This window comes from Symphalangus syndactylus, chromosome 7 (assembly GCF_028878055.3).
Source record: "Symphalangus syndactylus isolate Jambi chromosome 7, NHGRI_mSymSyn1-v2.1_pri, whole genome shotgun sequence".
NCBI classification, from domain to species: domain Eukaryota; kingdom Metazoa; phylum Chordata; class Mammalia; order Primates; family Hylobatidae; genus Symphalangus; species Symphalangus syndactylus.
In genome coordinates, this window is record NC_072429.2 from 28,071,243 (window position 1) to 28,090,629 (window position 19,387).

At 38.2% G+C, this 19,387-nt stretch overlaps 1 protein-coding gene across 17 annotated transcripts in view; it reads left to right on the top strand.

Moving 5' to 3' along the window:
- The window catches only part of EBF1 (EBF transcription factor 1), a 405,670-nt gene that overhangs the window by 320,544 nt on the left and 65,739 nt on the right, over nucleotides 1-19,387 (top strand). For all 17 annotated transcript variants that reach the window (XM_055285450.2, XM_055285451.2, XM_055285448.2 and 14 more), the window contains one exon: nucleotides 2,973-3,099. In XM_055285450.2, the coding sequence (XP_055141425.1) occupies nucleotides 2,973-3,099 (127 nt within the window). The remainder of the gene's footprint in view (nucleotides 1-2,972; nucleotides 3,100-19,387) is intronic.

Genomic DNA, 19,387 nt, shown 5'->3' on the forward strand with positions numbered 1-19,387 from the left:
CTTTATTTAGGGCAATTAATTAAAATTGAAAATGAAATTGTAAATGAAAATTTGTTTGCATTTCCTGAGCCTAATGCTTTATGCTAAAGCCTCACTCTCAGTCTGTAGTTTTATTGCAGTCATATCTAATCAATTTATAAAGCCCATGAATTTTGTTCCTCGGTATAGCAACTCATACATATTAAGTCCCTATACTTAAAAAGAATCTTCATCCATCTATTTACTAATATCTTTCCATCTTTTAAAATTTATTTCCCCTGAGAACAAGGAGAGCAGGTGAAGTGTTTTCTAACTGGCTGAAAGTTCTTATCAGTATTATTGTGAGTTAATGGTACTCTGTATCCCAAGTAAGTGTTAAAATTAGAAGCATACCTTCTATTTGAAATATAACAACATGGAACATCCTTCACCACCAAAAGCATGGCAAAGGACCAGGCAATAAATGAAAAATGGAGACAGCACGGGTGCAGAAAACACACACACAAAGTCTTTGGATCAGAAAAAAACTGAGTTTGTTACTACCTTTAAAAAGTTTCTATATGAACAATTTTTTCTCTATGAATACAAAGGAAGTGTTTGTCCTGTGATTTTTTTGAACTGCATCAGCGTTGCCTTTTGCTCTAACTTGCTGTGACAAGGGTAGAGTTGCTTATGCAAGCAACTTAATTTTAAGATTCTGTTTTCTCACCTGAAAAAAAAGGATAAAAATACAGTCATTGTTCTGACCAAATTGTTGTTTGTATGTAAAATATCCACCAATGTGGTAGATACCTCCTGGGTACTCTACAAGTTTTAGTTCCCAACATTGCAGTAACAGTGTCTCAACAATTAACATGCTCTTGATTTGGGGAAGGTCATCTTTTACTGCCCTTCAGAGCCTCTTTCTTCTTATTCTCTCTACATTATTAAACTCGATTTCCTGATTTCCACGCTCACAGATTACAAGAGCAAATTAGAAGGTGCTAAGAACAACAGGAAAAAAAAGACAAAGAAGCAGAATAAAAGAGAAGTAATTTCAAAATCCTAGAAAACTGGAGCCATTTAGTACAGGGATAAATAGCTCTTCATACCTCAACAGTCATTTAGGGCTTTTTTTATATTACAGCAAGATATAATACAGGGTATTCTAAATGATGATCTTTATTTACCAAGGGTAAGTTAAATTATACACACTTTGCTTATTTTAAAAGCATACAATGCATTTTGGAAGAATTAACAATATGAATAGAACTTTTTTTTATAATTTTAACTTTTATTTTAGATTTAGGGGGTAAAAGTGCAGGTTTGTAACATGGGTATATTGATGTTGAGGCTTGGGATACGAATGACCCTGCTAACCAGGTAGTGAGCAATGTACAGATAGTTTTTCAATCTTTGTTCCTTTCCTTCCCTCCCCAATCTAGGAGTCCCCAATGTCTATAGCTGCCATATTTATGTCCATGAGTATGCCCTGCTTAGCTCCTACTTATAAGTGAGAACATGCGGTATTTGGTTTTCTGTTCTTGTGCAGAATAAAATTTTAAGAAACTTTTTTGTGTGTGTTTTGCTGGGTGAAACCTTAGCCTATGAAAACACTAAGCCATGGAGATGAACTCGGTCTTCATGGGTTCCACATAAGCACGGTCTTACTGAAATATCTTTTGTGCATCTTCAGCAAATAAGCCAAGGCTCTATATATTCTATGGAAGAGGATAAGGCATTTGTAATTGCTAAGTTAGAATGGTTTTTATGCAGATATGACTTTTTCTTTGTTTCAAGAAGGAACATTTGATATAAATTACTTGTGGGCTTTAGCAATAACAACTTTCTCAAATTATTTTCCCTAGGACTTGGTGTTAGAACAGTTTATCCAGTCAGGGACCCATTGGCTATATCCAGCCTCTCATGGTGTTATCTGTGATTCTCTGGGCAAAACACTCGAACTGGGCCTGCTTTGCACATTGAAATAAGAGCCCTTTCTAAGTTATCCCCATGAGAACAGCACAAGCATGTTAGTTTAAACTCGTGTATACTATATAAATTATCCACTGTATGCAGTGGACTCAATACCACAAATATTGAGCTAACTGCATCTGAAAGGAGTCAAAGAGTAGACAATTGCAGAATCCCATAGAAAGAGAACATGTAGAATCCAGCACCATCAGAGGTCAACCAGTCAAATACCAGGGATGGATTTTTCAAAGAACCAGATAATGCCAGTTTTATGGCCATTAATAACATTTTAGTTATGTAAACAAAGATAAGAGTAATACAAAATAAATTCTGCTTCATGGTGTAATCTGATTGCCAACAGAGTTCAGAAATGAACTTTCTCACTGTGCACGTGGCATTGCATAATGGACCAGTGATCATTCCGCAGCCTCCCCAGCCTTCCCTTTCCCTTTCCCTTTTATGGAGAGTCCTTAGTTCTGCCAGATCCCTAAGCTATTCTAGGGAGGCAGATTCTTTGCTTTCCCCTGTAAAGCTCTTTGATTGTGCTTCTGGTAGTTAATACACCAAATGGTCTTCAGGGGTACTTCATACGTGCACGCTGCAGCTAATCACAGTGCCTTGGCCTGCTGTTTCCCTACCTCTGTGTTTTCCACATGTTGACGGGCTCAGTTCAAACACCAGGCCCATCAACTTCTGGAGAGGCATGGCAAAGCTCGGCTCTGATTTGGGTGTCTGCTTCAGAGATTTTCCAAAGGATATCCTGTAATAGATAAATCATTTCATTAGGCCAGGTTCCCTGTTCAAACCAGGAAGCAGAGGGCCTGGCATGTAGGAAAACCCACATAATGTTGTTATGGCTGTACTCAGAGCATTTGTAAATATTGTTGTCAGTGTCTTTCACGCAGGTTCCATCAAGATTGGATTTAAACATAGACACGTTAATTATGTGTTTTAAAGCTTTGTTTATGGAGAGCTGTTAGGAAGACTGTGAAGTTTTAAATATTGCAATGACAATTTTTCCCCCCAAATGTCTCCTCCAGTTGATCACTCCTCATGCCATCCGTGTGCAGACCCCTCCTCGACACATCCCTGGTGTTGTGGAAGTCACACTGTCCTACAAATCTAAGCAGTTCTGCAAAGGAACACCAGGCAGATTCATTTACACAGGTAAGAACCACTGCACATGGTGAGCACAGAACTGCCTTGGTCTTGTGGGGTCTTTCCCCTTATCTTGTCTGTACAAAAGCATGTTTTATTTTAAAATCTAGTTAAAGCCTGCTTTCTTTCTTCATTTTACCATATGTATGACCAAACATGGTGCTTTTATTATTGTATTAAGAATTCATCTAGGTGTCCATGTTGAATGGCAGGTTCTGTTGAAATAATTGGTTGGATACCTAAAGATGCCACATGAAAAATAAGAGAAGGGGAAAGAGGTGTAGCTAATCCTGAGTTTCTGGATGTTAAGCCACCTTGTTAGGGTTTGTTTGCTTTATGGAGTAGGTTTGTGCTTTCATGAACAGTACGTCTTTCGTCTAGCCTGTTCACTGCACTTGTATTACATACAATTGGTAGTTTTCATATTTAATTCTGGGTTGGTGCCTTCTTTCCGAGTATGCTGCATTTTTGTCCTCCCAAAACAGCCTTGGCACATGGATCTGCCTTGCGGCAAGAAGCTAGGGTTTCAGAGTGAATGTGAATTCCCTCCCATCAGACAGAGAGAACCAGGCAGCATCTCTGTGGAATGACATCAAGTAAAAAGGCTGAGTGCCCAATGTGTACGCTAAGAGATCCCTAGACTGTGAAGTGCAAACCAAACACCCAGGGATCTTTTACAATTCACATTCTGCTACAGTAGGTCTAGGTAGAACCTGATATCCTGTTTCTTAAGAGCTCCCAGGTGAGGCTAATGCTGCTGGTCAAAGAACCACAGGTGGAGTGCGGTTCTGGGCCCTCCGCTTAGTGTCAGTCATCCTTGGATAGTGGTAGCTGTCTCCACGAACTGGTCCCAGGTTTCCTTTTCCATTCAGTAAAAGACCACAAGGCCAGACTAAGTACACGGCGGAAGTTGCTTTCACACAAAGAGATAACAGAGCAGTGAAGGGATAACAGTTAACAAATCATAATTATAACCATACAATTAAGTGGGTGAATTTTATTTTTCTGTGACATTTTACTTCAGAGCATCTTTCCCTTGTATTTCAATATTAGGAGTAAAACCAAACATACTTCTTAGTCACCCAGTTTCTCTCTCTCTCTCTCGAAATTATAAAAACAATTAATGCATCCTGACCCTTGGAAATGCCTCCCAGCCCTTTAAACAAAATGCAGGTTTGGTGCCTGCCTGACGATTAGTTTTAGTTAATTGAAAATTATAGGATTGACCCAAGAGGAAAATTTTGTTTGCACTCCAATCACTTTTACAAATTAAGGAAAATTACCACAATTTTGTTTAGCTAAGGTTTCACACTGAGTTCAAGAAATTAGCTCAGCCATCCCAACAAAGTCAGCACTTTGTTAGTGAGCACTTGAAAAAATAATAGTCTATCTGGAGTTTTGTGGTGTATACAAACGAAGCATAGAGAAAGCTATGATGCTTTATAGAAGTAGGCCAAGTGTTTTTAATTAGGCTCATTGGTTCAGCGTAAGTTTTGAAGAACAATCAAACTAGCAGATTAGCTGTTTCTTTTAAAGCTAGGATTTCTTGCCATTCATTTTTCCCATGAGAACTTCCACATAGCAGTGTGTGTGTGTGTGTGTGTGTGTGTGTGTTTTACAAGTCTCATTATGGGGCTGCAGGAAAAGGACCAATTGAAACTTCTGATACTGTAACATTCCCCAGCATCATTCCAATGGATGGGAGTTTTTCACAATGTTCCCCACTGAACTCGGTGTTCTGGAACATATTTCAAAACCACAGAGGCCAAATGTTTTCTCTGAGAAGTTTGGACTCTGTTTTTGGCCGAAAACATTAGGCCTCGCTGGCTGCTTATTTACTCAGCTATTAAGAACAAGAAAAGGAGAAGAAAAAGAAGAAAATGCTTGTGTGGTGGGAGGTACAGGAGGCAATCAGGCATGGTTTCCGCTTTGGTGACAACGTCCCTGCCCATTAATGGTTACATTTTGTGGTCAGGTCTCATTTAGAAGAAATTATTTTTAATCAGTCTTCAACAAAATATCCCCTAGAGCCACCTGGCCATAAAAGTTAGAAAAAAAAAATCACCCTCATTAAATTACTTAAGTTCTCAAAAGAAAAGGGCTAGGTATCCATCAATATTTGGAGTTTTTTTAAACACTAAAAAAAAAAAAATTGCCGTCAGTTTAAGAAATCACATCTTAGAAAATCTATATCACACTGGAATTAAGAAAAAAGTGTTGGATTTTCAAGTCTAGAAAAGTAGTTAAGGATAAGAGCAATAAGTTGGCGCATATGCACGTGTATACATCTGTGGGAAATTTAAGGTATGAAAAAATGCTTCTGGTGATCTGGCCTCAAACTGTGGGCACCAGACAAGAAGCCTTGTTTTTTTTTTTTTTTGTTTTTTTTTTTAAGTGTTCTAGGAGAGAGTTCTAACCTCTCCCCATATTGGAAAAATAAAAATCTGAAGAAATTGGCACAATGATTTCCCCTCTGGTATAGTTACTTGGCTGTTAACAGTTATTGTGACATCACATCATTTCTGACGAAAGGGAATCTGTGTTCACTGGTGACCTACACACAGACCTTTTGATCATTAGCATTAAATGCCTCTACCATGCGTTGCTTGTTCATGGCTGGGGCTACTGGCCTCTGTGATTTACTCAGTTTACCTCTGCTGTCACCACTTAATAGTAAGGGTATAGAGGTGGCTTATAAAACCTCTCTGTTCTTTGTATCCAAACAACTGCTCAGATCATTGCAAATGTACAGCACTCCTCCTTCGTCCACCCACAGAAGTTCACACTTCATTTTCTTTAACATCCATAGTATTTCAAGATGTGAGGCTTGGTTTTCTGGATTGGGTGAGCTAACCCTCTTCTTTGTTAGTGAAATATCACTTGGAATTTTTCCCTTGAAAAATATTATTGAGCTGAAAAGTAACACCCCAAACTAAGGCCTTATTGCTGTTTTTAAAGTATGCAGGAGAGAGTTGGCATTTGTAGATGTAAATGTCTCTAAAAGTCCATAGCATTAACAAGAAGAAAAAAGGCAGTAACAACATGGCTTAATCTATACTAATAAAGGCAGACCTTTTGGGGAGGGAAGAATCTGACCAAGCACAGATTGCCTGCAAGCTGGCTCCACTTGTAAAGATGGTAAGCAAGCATACATCTCTCCCTCATTGGTTCTTCAGACCAGAGACACACGAGGAATCCACGGCTGCTAATGTGCCATGCCCTTGTGTTTGTCCAATCAGAGGCACAGACTCTGGAAAGTGAATCCTGACTGGATTAGAAGCAGAAAAGCTCAATAGCACTTTCTAGCTCTTACTTTATTGTGTCCAGTTATTCTTATGTAAATGTAGGGCAAGGCCGACTTTAATTTTCAATAAATGTTTTCTAAGAGAAGGCAACAAAAACACTATCTAATCACAGGATTGATTTCAAATCCCTATTATTGTTTCTGGTCAGTCCAGTGGGAATTAAATCCACTATAACCTCACTGCCATGTAAGGGCTCTCCCTAATACCTTTATTATTCTCACAGCTTGTTTTCTTGCAGGTGTTACATCTTTAAGTGACTTGGATCTTTTAGAATCATGATCTCTCCTGCTAAGCCCTAAGTAGCCTTGGAAGCTAATAAAAGACTCTTAGGCACCTTCAGCTGCTTCCTCAAAGTTTTTGTAGTTGGTTTTCCTGATAAGAAGTGGCCAATTCCAAATGCATGTTTTGCCTTCATTCTAGTTGTACTTTCTGTAAGAATTTTCATATATTCTCAGGGAATATATGACTGAAAGAATGGGACACCAGGACAAGGTTTGAGCAGCCTAGGGGTACCCTGAGAGCTGTACACCACCTGACCCCCCAAAAGTTGGTGAAAACTGTGATGAATGATTATCTAACAACTCAGATGTCTGGTTAGGTCACTTATCAGATCTTTACTACCACTAACTTTTCCAATTCCAAACATTTTTCACTCAATTTCCTGTTCCTGTGGAAGGACTAACCCACATTCCTGTGTATTAGCCTGTGAACTAACTTCGAAATGAGAATTCTTCGTGGAAATACTTCCTGTTTGTACCTTGTGCCCAAAATAACTCCACAACCCTTGCCAATGCATAACACATTGCTTTGCACATAGGAGGGGCTATTTTGTCTGCATATGCTCTGTGGAACTTGACAGCTTTCACTATGACTTTTAAGTTTTCCGTTTTTTCTCCCTATCCCTCTTATTTTCTTCTTGCTCTCTCATCTCCCCTATCTCCCTTTTGCCTTCCTCCCTCTTTTCTTTACTCCCCTCATCCTTTCCTCCCTCCCTCCTAAGGGGATAGTACCTTGCATACTGATTGACTGCTTAGGTTCAAGATGATGGATATAGATTGAATTCTCAGATCTACCATTTACTAGAGAGGTTATCCTTGGGACATCATATGATGCCTCTAAACCACAGTCACCTTATCTTTATAAGGAAATAATAATAATACCTTGCTGGGGTTGTTTTTAGGATCAAGGAAACATATGTAAAGTTTTAGGATCACGGAACTGTATTTAGCATGAAGCTAGATACTAGTAGTTTCCATTAATAAATGGTGGCCATTATGATTCATTCCTTTGTTTCTGAGTCCCTACCAGGAATAACTATTTTCCACGGATTGTTTATCATCCTCGTCATCTTCCTAGAAATCTAAGAAATGTCTTTTGGGATTATTAGTAACACAACTATAGGCATCAGTTTAAAGAAACAAGTAACAGCTGTCAACCCCAAATAAAAGGAGCAAAGTGTAAATAAAGTAGCAAGATAAAGAAATGCATAAGTGTAAATGTAATAATTTGCTTAAAACAAATATTTTCGCAGGAATGCATCACACAGCTAATATTTTAATCAGATACTCCTGATTTGTAAAGTTCTCTGGTGTTAACTTTTTTAGGGAACAACACATGCTTGTTCTCTTATTTCCATCTCAGCCCCTCCTCTGGAGGTCCTAGCAACAGGAGTACAGCCTATCACCAACTCTCTTCAAAAGTATTTAGGTTATAATCAGCTTCAACTCCAGCTTCAAGAGTTTTCACCAGAAAGCTCTGTTTCTCATTCTTGGAAACCTCCTCCACAAAATAAAGGCTGCCACCTTGGGCTTGAACAAAGTCATCGGTTTTAGGGAGGAAGTGGAGTTTGCACCTAATGGATCTCCTGCACTTTAGCCTTTCTTACATGAATTCTTTGTCACAGCATGCTTCTGAAAAGCCACTTTCATGTCATTACCCTGCGGAGAAACCTTCCCTCTTTGCTCACTGTATGTAAGATGTAGCCCAAGTCCCAATGTTTGGCTCACTGTGCTCTGGGGCTAGGGCTTATGATGCTCCAGTCAAACCAGTTTCCTTGCTGTGCCTCCAGCTCGCTTTAGCTACTTTGGACATGGTGATTCACCTGAAGGATCCAGTTCAAACTCTTACCTCTCTGAAGTGTTCTCTGACCACTGTGGTATAGTGGACAGAGCCCTGGGCTGATAGCAGTGAGGCTTGCGTTGTATGCCAGCCTTGCCACTCACTAGCTATGGGACAAGTTGCTTACGTGCTCTGGACTCCGGTCTCTTCATTGTGCAATGAGTCAGTTGGAATGACTTTGGTGCTCCCTGTAACTCATCTTGATTGACTGAGAGAGTCTCTGTCCTTGAATCTCTTTTGTCCCATGTGCTAAAACCATCTCATTCGTCATTCACTTCCTTTTGTCCTTAGCTCTCTTGTTCTGTTCATAGGTAGACAAATCATAAAAAGTCCACAAGCTTCATGAAGAAAGAGAAACTCTTCCTCAATCTTATTTTATATACTATGTTGAAGTGATTTGGCTCAGCATTTTACTTGTAATAAGTGCTAATAATTGACATATTGCTCAGGATCAATGGGTCTTCATTGATTTTTGTCCTCTGGATAACATGGAATGTAAATAAGAGCTGTTAATTAAGAATCTGTCCCTTTCTACTTGAAGTTTTACATGCATGAACATAGTTTAAAAAAAATGAGATTTGGCTTATATTATAAATTTCATTTTCTTATCTGTAAAATGGAGCTAGTTTAATAGTACCTTCATCTAAGGAGTAAAAGGGTTAATGTATTTGATGCAATCCTGAGAGTACCTGGTCCAGTACGAGTGCTCCCCAAAAGTAAGTGAGAAAAGCAGATAGTGGGTATATATATTTTTGAAAATCCAAAGAATTTGTCATCAGTGTTTGATGTTATGTATGTGTCAGCTTTGATTGTGAGTAAAGACATTGTTTCTTTCTAGGCATTAGAATAGGAATAAAAATACCTGTGTTCTGTTCTGATTTTACCACTTGCTTTTGTTACTTCATTCATTCACCTCACAAATGTTTGTGGATTGCCTGTCCTATTCTAGGCAATGTTCTAAACCAGTTCTAGGCCAAGTCCTAAAACAGTGTTAAGCAAAACCAGACACAATCCCTGTTTTCTTTATTCTAAAGACTAAGAGGGAAAATGGGTGTTCATAAGTTTACTATTTCAAACCTGGTACGTGTCCAGAAAGAAACAGTGCTCTTGATCAGCACATAATAAAGGAGCCCTGACCCGTCAGAGATATTTCTCTACAGGAAAAATTGCACGAGCTGAAGTTTGAAGGATGACAAAGAGCTAACCCAACAACCAGTGAAGGGTGGGGGTAGCATGGGGTTAGGGAATGAGCCTTCCAGCAGAGGGAGCAAATGAGAAGGCCCTGGGTGGGAGGAAACACGGTACCCTGGACGGCTGTAAGAATTGCAGTGAGGCTGGAAAATCAAGAGGGAGGAGGAGAACTGTGAGAGAGAAGCCTGTGAGAAGCAGGCAGGGACAAGGGTATGCAAAACTTTATAAGCCATGGGGAGGAGTTTGGTTGTTATCCTAAGAACAATGGACAGTTTTGAAGTGTCTGAAATGACAGGTGGATGTGACCAGGTTTACATTTTGGGAACAAACTAACTCTGGCTTCAAGAAGCATAAGAGACCAGAATGTACCTTGGAAGGCCTCTTAGGAGGTCATTGCAGTAGTCTGGGAAAGAGATTTGGTGACTTTGATTTGGGTGGTAATCAATCAGTGGAGATGGAATGGAGTGAGAGGAATCAAGAGGAATTTAAGAGGAAAAATGGAAAGGACTTGATGGGTTAGATGTGGGGATGAGGGAGACAGAGGAGTTAAAGCTGCTAGATTTTTTGTCTTCCTCAACTTAAGGGATGGTAGGGCCATCACTTTTCTGTGCATCCCAAGGATCTTGTGAGTATCAATGAAAAAATGGCCATGAAAATATTTTGCATAGCGTAATATTCTATACATATGTTAACTGTTATAAAGACAAGCCTACGCAAACTCAGAAAGAATTGGAGAAAGGAAGGCAAGAATGTGTTTTCTTTTTTTGTCAGATTGTTTTCACTTAGGATTCAGCCGAAAGAGGGCTGGGTAATGAATGCTTGACTAGCAGCTCTGCCTTAGCAGTGTCCTAATTGGAATAGACCCAACAAGAAAGAAAAATTCACAGGCTGCTCCTGTCCACATGTCTTAAATATTACTCCAAATGAACCATTTACACACACAGAAAAGAATTCAAGGCAGAGGGAGTGTTTATTCTTTTTGCTTTTGTGATACAAAGGGTAGGTCCCAAGCCTCTCCTTATTTTTTTTCCCCACAAAATATGATTTTTTCCTGATCAGATGTATGCTGATGTGATCAGTGATTCTGAATCTGCTGGCATTTGTACAGTTAAATACTGTTGGCGTCATAATGAGAACAACAACAACAAAAGTCACTGAAAGTAACCATTGTACTTCTGTGACAGCTATAAAATGAGAGCCATTTCTGCAAAGAATAAAGCTGATCTGAAGGAAGCATATTATTTTGCATATTTTACGTATATACTTTCCAAGAAATATGACCTTTATTTCCTATTTGGAGTGGAGTGTAATCAGGACTTGAGTAGCTAGTATAACAGGATCATTAAAAGGGATATTTTCACTGACATTAGAGGTCTAAATGGCCATGAGGCCTTATATACAACCTTGGCTTTTTCCTGTCTACTCAGAGTTAATAAGTGATAAGGCCAGGAGAGAGATAAATCACAGAAATCCCTGTCCAAAGAAAACATATTGACTACAGCCAAGCAAATAACAGACCATAACCAATGGTCCCATTCATCATTCATGTAATAAGGATATAAAGTATTTCCTACCAATGAAACTGTACAGTACGAAAAGGCAGATAAGCTGGCCCAATCTAAGGCATGAGATTTGGTTATTAAGAAACATGAACTATTTGTCACATGGCTTGAATCTTAAGATGTGTTGCCATTTCTAAACTATAAATTTCTGGTAAGGGATTAGAAAGCTATTAACAATAAAGGTAGGAACTGAGCTGTATATGTATTCTTGCCAATGTAATGTAACACTGTAAAGTTTTGAACCTCTAATCTTTTTAGTATGATATTACATGATTTGGTTTGCAAAGCCAATAAACTATTTGGAAGTATTCAAGTTTTTATTTTTTTTAAACCGAGCATCATGATAAATTAACCCTTCAGCTTTTGACTGTATATCCTGAAATTTTCTCAAATATTGTGGAATAGGAGGAGGAAGTGGAACTCTAAATTTCTTTTCCTCTTTTCCTAAGATGTATTCCAAATGTTTGATGGAGGATTATTCATTTTACTTATCTGTGTTTGCAGTGATGTGGATGCCAGTCCTGTTCATTGTTAAAGTTAACGAAGACACGTAGGACCCGCTAGGGCATTCACTTTTGTTTTTCATTCTTTATTGTAAAGTTATGCATGTTGATTTCAGATCATTTAGGAAGCACCAATAAAACATAATTAAAATAATATTGAAATTGCTTACATTCCTACCAGTTTCTTGTAACATAAACACTCAATAAATGTGAGCTATTAATATTGTTTAATGATATATATTTTGCAGTATTTTTCCTATGCATATATCTGACTTATTACCATAATACTTATATCTTACGTCATATTATTTCTTTTTTCATTTGAAAATACATAAATATCAGGGAGTTATGAATTTAAAACAATTTTTAGTCATTGATAATCGTCTTATGCCCCAGCAGAACCTTATACTGAGATATATCATTATCTTCATGTTAAAGCATAGCCCCCTGGAATTTGGTTTCTCCTCTCTTTTTCTTTCTGAGAAACCCACAGCACAGGGTCAATAAGTCCTACACCTGGATTATTTGGGGTCAAGATCTGAAATTTATCAGCCATCCCCAACTGAGTGGGTGTGTGTTGCTCCAAGGGCCCAGTGTCCTGAGAGCTTGGGAGCGGCTCCCAAAAGCATTTAGCTGTGTACTGTGGCGCTGCTTCTGTTTTCAAGCTGAACAACCTCCAAGGTAAATGAATTCCATAATCATGCTCCCCTGCTTCCCGGGACCCACCACGTGCTGCGCTTTTTATAAGTTAAAATGAAACTCATCTAAAACCCTCATGATATCTGAAATGTAATCAAATCCAAAATTGTAACAAAAAGTACGTAAATGTAGGTCCTTCTCTGATCCTCCGTAGGCCAGCAGCATTTCTTGCTAGAGCTTTGAGCTCCTCCTTTGTCTCCCGGCTCTTCTGGTTTTCCACTTCAGTGGGCTTTTGACATCTGTTGACTTTTCTCCTGTTGTTCTCTCCTATTCCACAACTTTTTTTTTCACACTAACTCTATCTTTTCTCTCAGTCTTCTTGTTCTCTACAATTACTAAATGTAAAGCAATCCCCACCCCCACCCCCACCCCCCGGCGCCACCCCTGAGAATCTGTGTAAGACAACCTCTATTATTAGCCTATTTTTAACACCAAAAAACTCAGGTGAAGTGACTTCCTGGGTTATTTAGTAAGTGGAGGAGCCAGAACTTGGACCCTGGTGAAGGGTACCAGAGCCAGTACTGGGTAAGCCTCCTGGCATGCTACTTTACCTTGTTAATTTATGGAATTGCCTGATTCCCTGAAATGAGGTTGTTGGTGATGGGAGAGTGGCGGGTATTTCTAGGACACGTGAGTTCTGACAGGAACTGGAGCCTTAAATATTTTAACCAAATTATATAATTGTGAACATAATGCATACTTATATGGAAGATTTTTAAAATACAAAAAAGTATGAAATAATGATTATCCATTATTCCATCCCTCAGGGATAATCACTTAATGTTTTTGAGTACTTACTTCTAATATAGAAACCATATAGAAGGAAGAGACAGATAAGCTCTCACAATCTAAGGCATGAGATTTGGTTATTAAGGGACATGAACTATTTATCACATGGCTTTAATCTTTAAGATGTGTTGCCATTTTTAAATTATAAATTTCTGGTAAGGGATTAGAAAGCTATTAACAATAAAGGTAGGAACTGAGCTGTATATGTATTCTTGCCAATGTAATGCAACACTGTAAAGTTTTGAACCTCTAATCTTTTTAGTATGATATTACATGATTTGGTTTTCAAAGCCAATGAACTATTTGGAAGTATTCAAGGGTATACAAGAAGGTACTAAAAAATACTCCTATATTTTTATCAGCGAGTCACAATAGGTTTATATAGTTTTGCATCCTGCTTTGTTGTTTATATTATACACTACACATTTCCTCTGTTAGTTCAAATTCTCCCTGAATGCATTTGGTGGGTGTATAATAGTCCGTCTGATGGCTGCATCACAATTTGCTTCATCATTCCTCTATCATTGGACAGCCATATCTTGTCTTTTTTTTAGAATTTTTAACATCAGCTATGCCAGAATATAGTGTGATTCTAAATATATGGTGTTCTCCCTTTTTTCTAGTGAAGTTTTGAGCTTCCAGGGCGAGTTAACCATATACATATTTATAGATACCAATACATTATCAAATGTCTACTTACAATATTTCACATATAAATTTTGTTACTTGTACCTATCTAATATCACATACATAATTTATAACATTTACAAATACAACTTCTGCATTTTGGGTTTCCACCATTAATCAAACTTTTTCTAGTCATTTTTTCCATCAGTTTTTTTTTTTTTAAATCAAAGCCAGAGCCATTTTTCTCCCATTATAGTCTCTTCTAAGTTGTTTGTGATACACCTCTTTTTAAATTTATGCATGGTGCTTTCACTGGAAGTTTTTTTTCTAAGCCGTAAGTAACCATTAGCAATATTTTAAAAACCGATATTTGAAAGGCTTGTTTTGAGGAATATTTGTAATGATAAGAGTTCAATCTCCTTAAAAAGCTACTAAATTTGTATTAACTTTCTAATCCTTTTTGTCTTGACTGACTTCTGCACCTCTGTAAGCATTACTAAACCACCATTGATTATGATTATTTCATGCCCCTACCAATTTAAAGTAACATAATTGAGAAAGTATCTTGCTTTAAAAATACTCAAATATTTAATGAGAGAACATTTTTGGAGGGCAGGGGATCTGCCCATATATAGTTCAGCACACTGATATTTCTTTCCCATTGCTGGGTCCTCAGCCCTGTGCAATCCTTGGTATGAGTTGAATTATCTGTACCACAAGTCGGATATTTTTGACTTGAATAAAGTAGGCTCACCCTTTTACGTGGACCTCATATTATTCAAGGTACTGAAAGTGCAGGTGGAAACCATCCCATTAATATCAGGCCTGAGTTTTTCTGCAGTATCTCTCAATGATGAGAGGTAGACAGAAACTGGCACTCCCTAAATCATGAGCAGAAACAACAACAGAAGAGCAGACTTCCCCTCATACCCACTGCTGTTCAACCTGGCACGTGTAATTGTTCATCTTTTTCCTGTTAACATCAACTGTGGTTAACTTCTTTACATCACGGGTGGAAGGCCTGACTTGCTAGGCGTAGCCACCTGGGATCAGCCTCGGTGGTTAGCTGCAGGAAGCACCAGCTCCCAGTCAATACGGAGTTAATTTAGATCTTTGTTTAATGCCAAAAATATATTCACATTTAAATATCTGCACAAAATATGGCCTTCCCAGTCATTCTATACACGTTCATCATTTCCTTTGAGTTTTAATTGATTTTTAAAATAGTCAATGAGGCCAGGATGACTCTTTGAGCTTGTAGGGAGGTTTAGATGAAGGAGTGTCTCTGAACAATCTGTTTTCAGCAAGCTTGTACTTCTCGTGATTCTCTACCTTTTTAAGACTAGAAAAGTGAAACATTTGCACTGGTTAGCTCAGAAGACACAGGAGGGTTATCTAAAGGTTTAGAAATTTTCCTTAATAAAATTACTAGCATCAAAGCAAAAAAAATTGTTGTAACTTACTGGAATGTTCTATATTGGGGGTCAAAGTACAGGCCTATTACTGATACTATGTGTCTCTTCTTCATCTTACTGTTTGTAGAAACAAGTAAATTTACTTAAATGCATTTTTACAGTTGACAAAGCCTTTCTCATTCATCAATTCCTTTTTGTTCTTTATAAGGAAAGACAGGTATTTTTAGCCCCATTTTCAGGTATAAAAATGAGGTGTAGAAAGAAGTGAAGTGGTTAATTTATGGTCATTTAAGCCATCTAGTGATGGGTCTGATATCAGATCTGTATTCCTCCAACTAGTTGATTATACCCTTCAATATCTTACATTTTTATACCTACCAAATGGACTTATCCCAGTTTTATTCCACTTTTTAGTTTTCTATAAACATAATTCACTAGTTAGACTGGGGGCTTCTAGAACCTCAAGCTGCCTCCCCAGCATTGACACTTTGAGTACATGTAGTTCTTTTATTTTATTGACAGTACTATCACCAGCTGATACAATCTGAATTATTTCTTTGCTTCCTTGTGTGTACCCTGTGTCTCTCACTAGAATATAAGCTTCCTGAAGGCCGTGTCCTTGTCTTTCTCAACCAGTGTATTCACAGTGCCCAGCACGGAGTGAGATGCAATAAATATTAATCAAATCAATGAATTAAAAAATGTGTGAAGGAATGACGGACAGATGTGATCTTAAATATATGGGATGTGAGTCTTCAAGATAATCTAGTTGTCCAAGTTGTTGATGCCTTTATAGATGGTGAAAACAAGGCTTACAGAGTTTTAAAGACTTGGCTAAAGTCCCTCAGTTAGTGGTAGATATTTACACCAGATTCCTTTTCTTCCACCTATCAGCCAAGAGCTTGTCTCCACACTACGTATATTTTCCTTAGTCTCACCTAGTTATAAAGAAACTGTATGACTATAGATCTCTAGAATCATGACAGATCCCAGTTTGAGTCCTGGCCCAAATTCTTGCTAGTTTCTTAACCACTCTGAGACTCCATTTTCTCATCTGCAAAATGGGAATGAGAATATATCACAGGACTGCTGTGAGGATTTGATAAGGTCATGCATATAAAAAGCTTAGTACAGTGCATGGCATATAGTAAGTGCCTGATTAATGGTGGATCTTATCAAAAGAGCATCCAAGAGAACAGTTGCCTGTAATTTTGAGTTTTACAGATGGAAAGGTCCTCAGAGATAGCCTGGACCAATCCTAACATTTTGTAGAGGAGTCAGCTGAGGCTCAGATAAGGTAAGGGTCTTTTCCAAACTAACACAGGATGAATTTGCTTATAAAACCAGAGCAGATCACATATAAATGGATTTACTAATTACTTTGTGAATAGATTCCCAAGTATGCAAATATATAAAAACATAAAATTTTTGAATGTATATGAAAATCAACAAACATCACCATGGTCATTTGATAAACTCTCTTTAATTCTCTAATTTCATGAATCTTTCAGTAAACTCTCAAAGGAAGGGTGAGGTGGTATAGATGCTTAATTCCTTGGACCTTCCAATATGTGATATGTTTACAAAAGGGGTGTCATGGACATCATTATTCTGATTTGTTTACATGCTTTTCTGTCTGTTGACGAAAAAGAAGGGGGTTTTCTTGACCTCTGAGTAAATCAAAGCCCCGCAGAAAAGCCAAGTGCCATTTTCACCATGGGTGAAGTGGAGTTACGCAATTTAAGGGCATGTCCTTTATCTCATCTTCTTGTGGGAGCCCAGTGTAAGAGCAGGGCATGTCAGACACCAGCACATTGTTGGAAGACCTCATTGGAACTGGTGGATCATATTCCCTGGGTCCATTTGGGGAGGGATTTAGTGGGGTCCACCCAAATATACTGTCCCCCGCTGCACTCTTGTAATCTAATGCCCAGTGAAGACTTTTGGTGAAATTCCCTCTTGGCCACAAAATGTCTGTGGACCCTCCTTTGTGCCTCAGTCCCCTGGTGGTCCTTGAGGAGATAAGATGTAAAAGCCTTTATTCGGTGATCTTCTGCTTAGTGGGTTTAGAGGCAAATCATCAAGGGCCAATGAGAGAGAAATACTTGCAAGATGATGGTCATCAGGGATAAGATTAAAACCTGCCTGAGAAGAGATCTGTGCTGTGTGCCTGGCCCAGTGAAGTTAGTTACTGTTTGATGCCCGACAGGCAGGTTGACTGGCTGACGATGAATGAGTCCAGAAAGTGTTGTTAGGATTATACTGCAGTTAGAGGTGAGGAGGGTATCTATCAGTTTTTCCGTGGCATATCCGAATTCATTAAAAAATTAGCCAGGCGCGGTGGCTCACACTTGTTAATCCCAGCACTTTGGGAGGCTGAGGCGGGCTGATCACAAGGTCAGGAGATCGAGGCCATCCTGGCTAACACGGCAAAACCCTGTCTCTACTAAAAATACAAAAAAGTAGCCGAGCGCGGTGGCGGGCGCCTGTAGTCCCAGCTACTGGGGAAGCTGAGGCAGGAGAATGGTGTGAACCCAGGAGGCGGAGCTTGCAGTGAGCCGAGATTGTGCCACTGCACTCCAGCCTGGGCAACAGAGGAAGACTCCATCTCAAAAAAAAAAAAAAAAAAAAAAAAATCAAGATTGTATTATATAAGGGATTTCTGTTCTAAACCTTATTTGGGGCTTGTGTTAGGATTCAGAGAAAAGATTTTGTTTTCAGGCCTTCCTAAAAAGGCACTCAATTATTGGTTAAAAGCCAAAAAGGGCCAGTTGTCCATTGATGCTACAGGTAATGAGTATAGTAAAAAGTAAAATATATCTATTCCCCCTTTCCAACTGCAGCTAATTAAGGGTAGCTCATTTAAAAGCAGACCTAATTTAATCTCTAATATAAGTGTTCAATTAAAGTTGTTCCCACTGCTTTCTTCTCAGAAGGCTGCTTTACACATTTATATATGATGCATTTATGGTATGAATCCTTCTAAGGATCCAGGTGGTAATAGAAAAGTGCTTTCAGGACTTCATAATTGCCCAAATTAAATAATATGTATGTAAATGGGGATTGGGGTATAAATTGTGCACTGCAATGCTATAAGGAATTGAGCCCCTATATCCTGCTATCTTTCAGCCAACCAGAATAAAGTACTCCCCATTTTATTCTATATTACTTAGAATAGTTTATTGCATTATTAAGTACATGTTACAAGAAGCACATTGTTGTTTAAGACTCATTGATTTAAGTAGAACTATTCTTATAAAGTTCCATAGGCTTTTACATAAAAAGAGAAGAGCCCATATAAAATTATAAAACCTTAATGTAATAAAACAGCCTATAATATAATATTCTCCCATTTTCTAAAGAAATCACCAAAAATTTTTAATGAGTTTATTAGAACTACTGTTTGTGAATCCTGGGATGTCATGTCTAATTAGACTTAATGGATTTAAGTATTTCTTTAATGAAATCTCTAGCTTCACTCACCAGGATTATATTCCTTGTCCTCCTGCCCTTAAAATGATTTTACTTTATTTTTATTTTGGGTGGCATTAAAAAGAAATGAAAGACTATGATTCTGCCTCATTCTCAGATGGATATAGTGAAAAATACAGTGCTTATTATGAAGTTAATGTGAATTACTATGTAATTACCACTGGCTGCACTGTAGTGATTATTTAGTTACCACTGAGCATTCTCTGCCAAATAACACACATTATTTCATAGGAAGCATAGAATTAACTCAAGTCATCCCGGAACTCGGGGAGAGAGTATATTCCTGATCTCTTTCGTTGAGTGTAGGCGCTGCTAATGTTAACATCTAAATAATCAAGCTTGGAGCAAACCGACAGCAGAACAGGATATGAGTTTACATGATTTGATTTGCTGATGTTTTAAACACTTAGCAGGAGACAGCTATAGAAGCCAATTAAATCTTTCCAAGGTGCATAGAGTTATCTCCTTTGTGAGAAACAACTTAAGGGAATTGCATTGGCCCTTTAACTGAGGGGAGAAAAAGCATTAGGAATGAAATTTCAGATGCAAAGTGCTGATCAATCCTGCCTCCTTTTGTGTTTTTCAGCTTTGTGCTG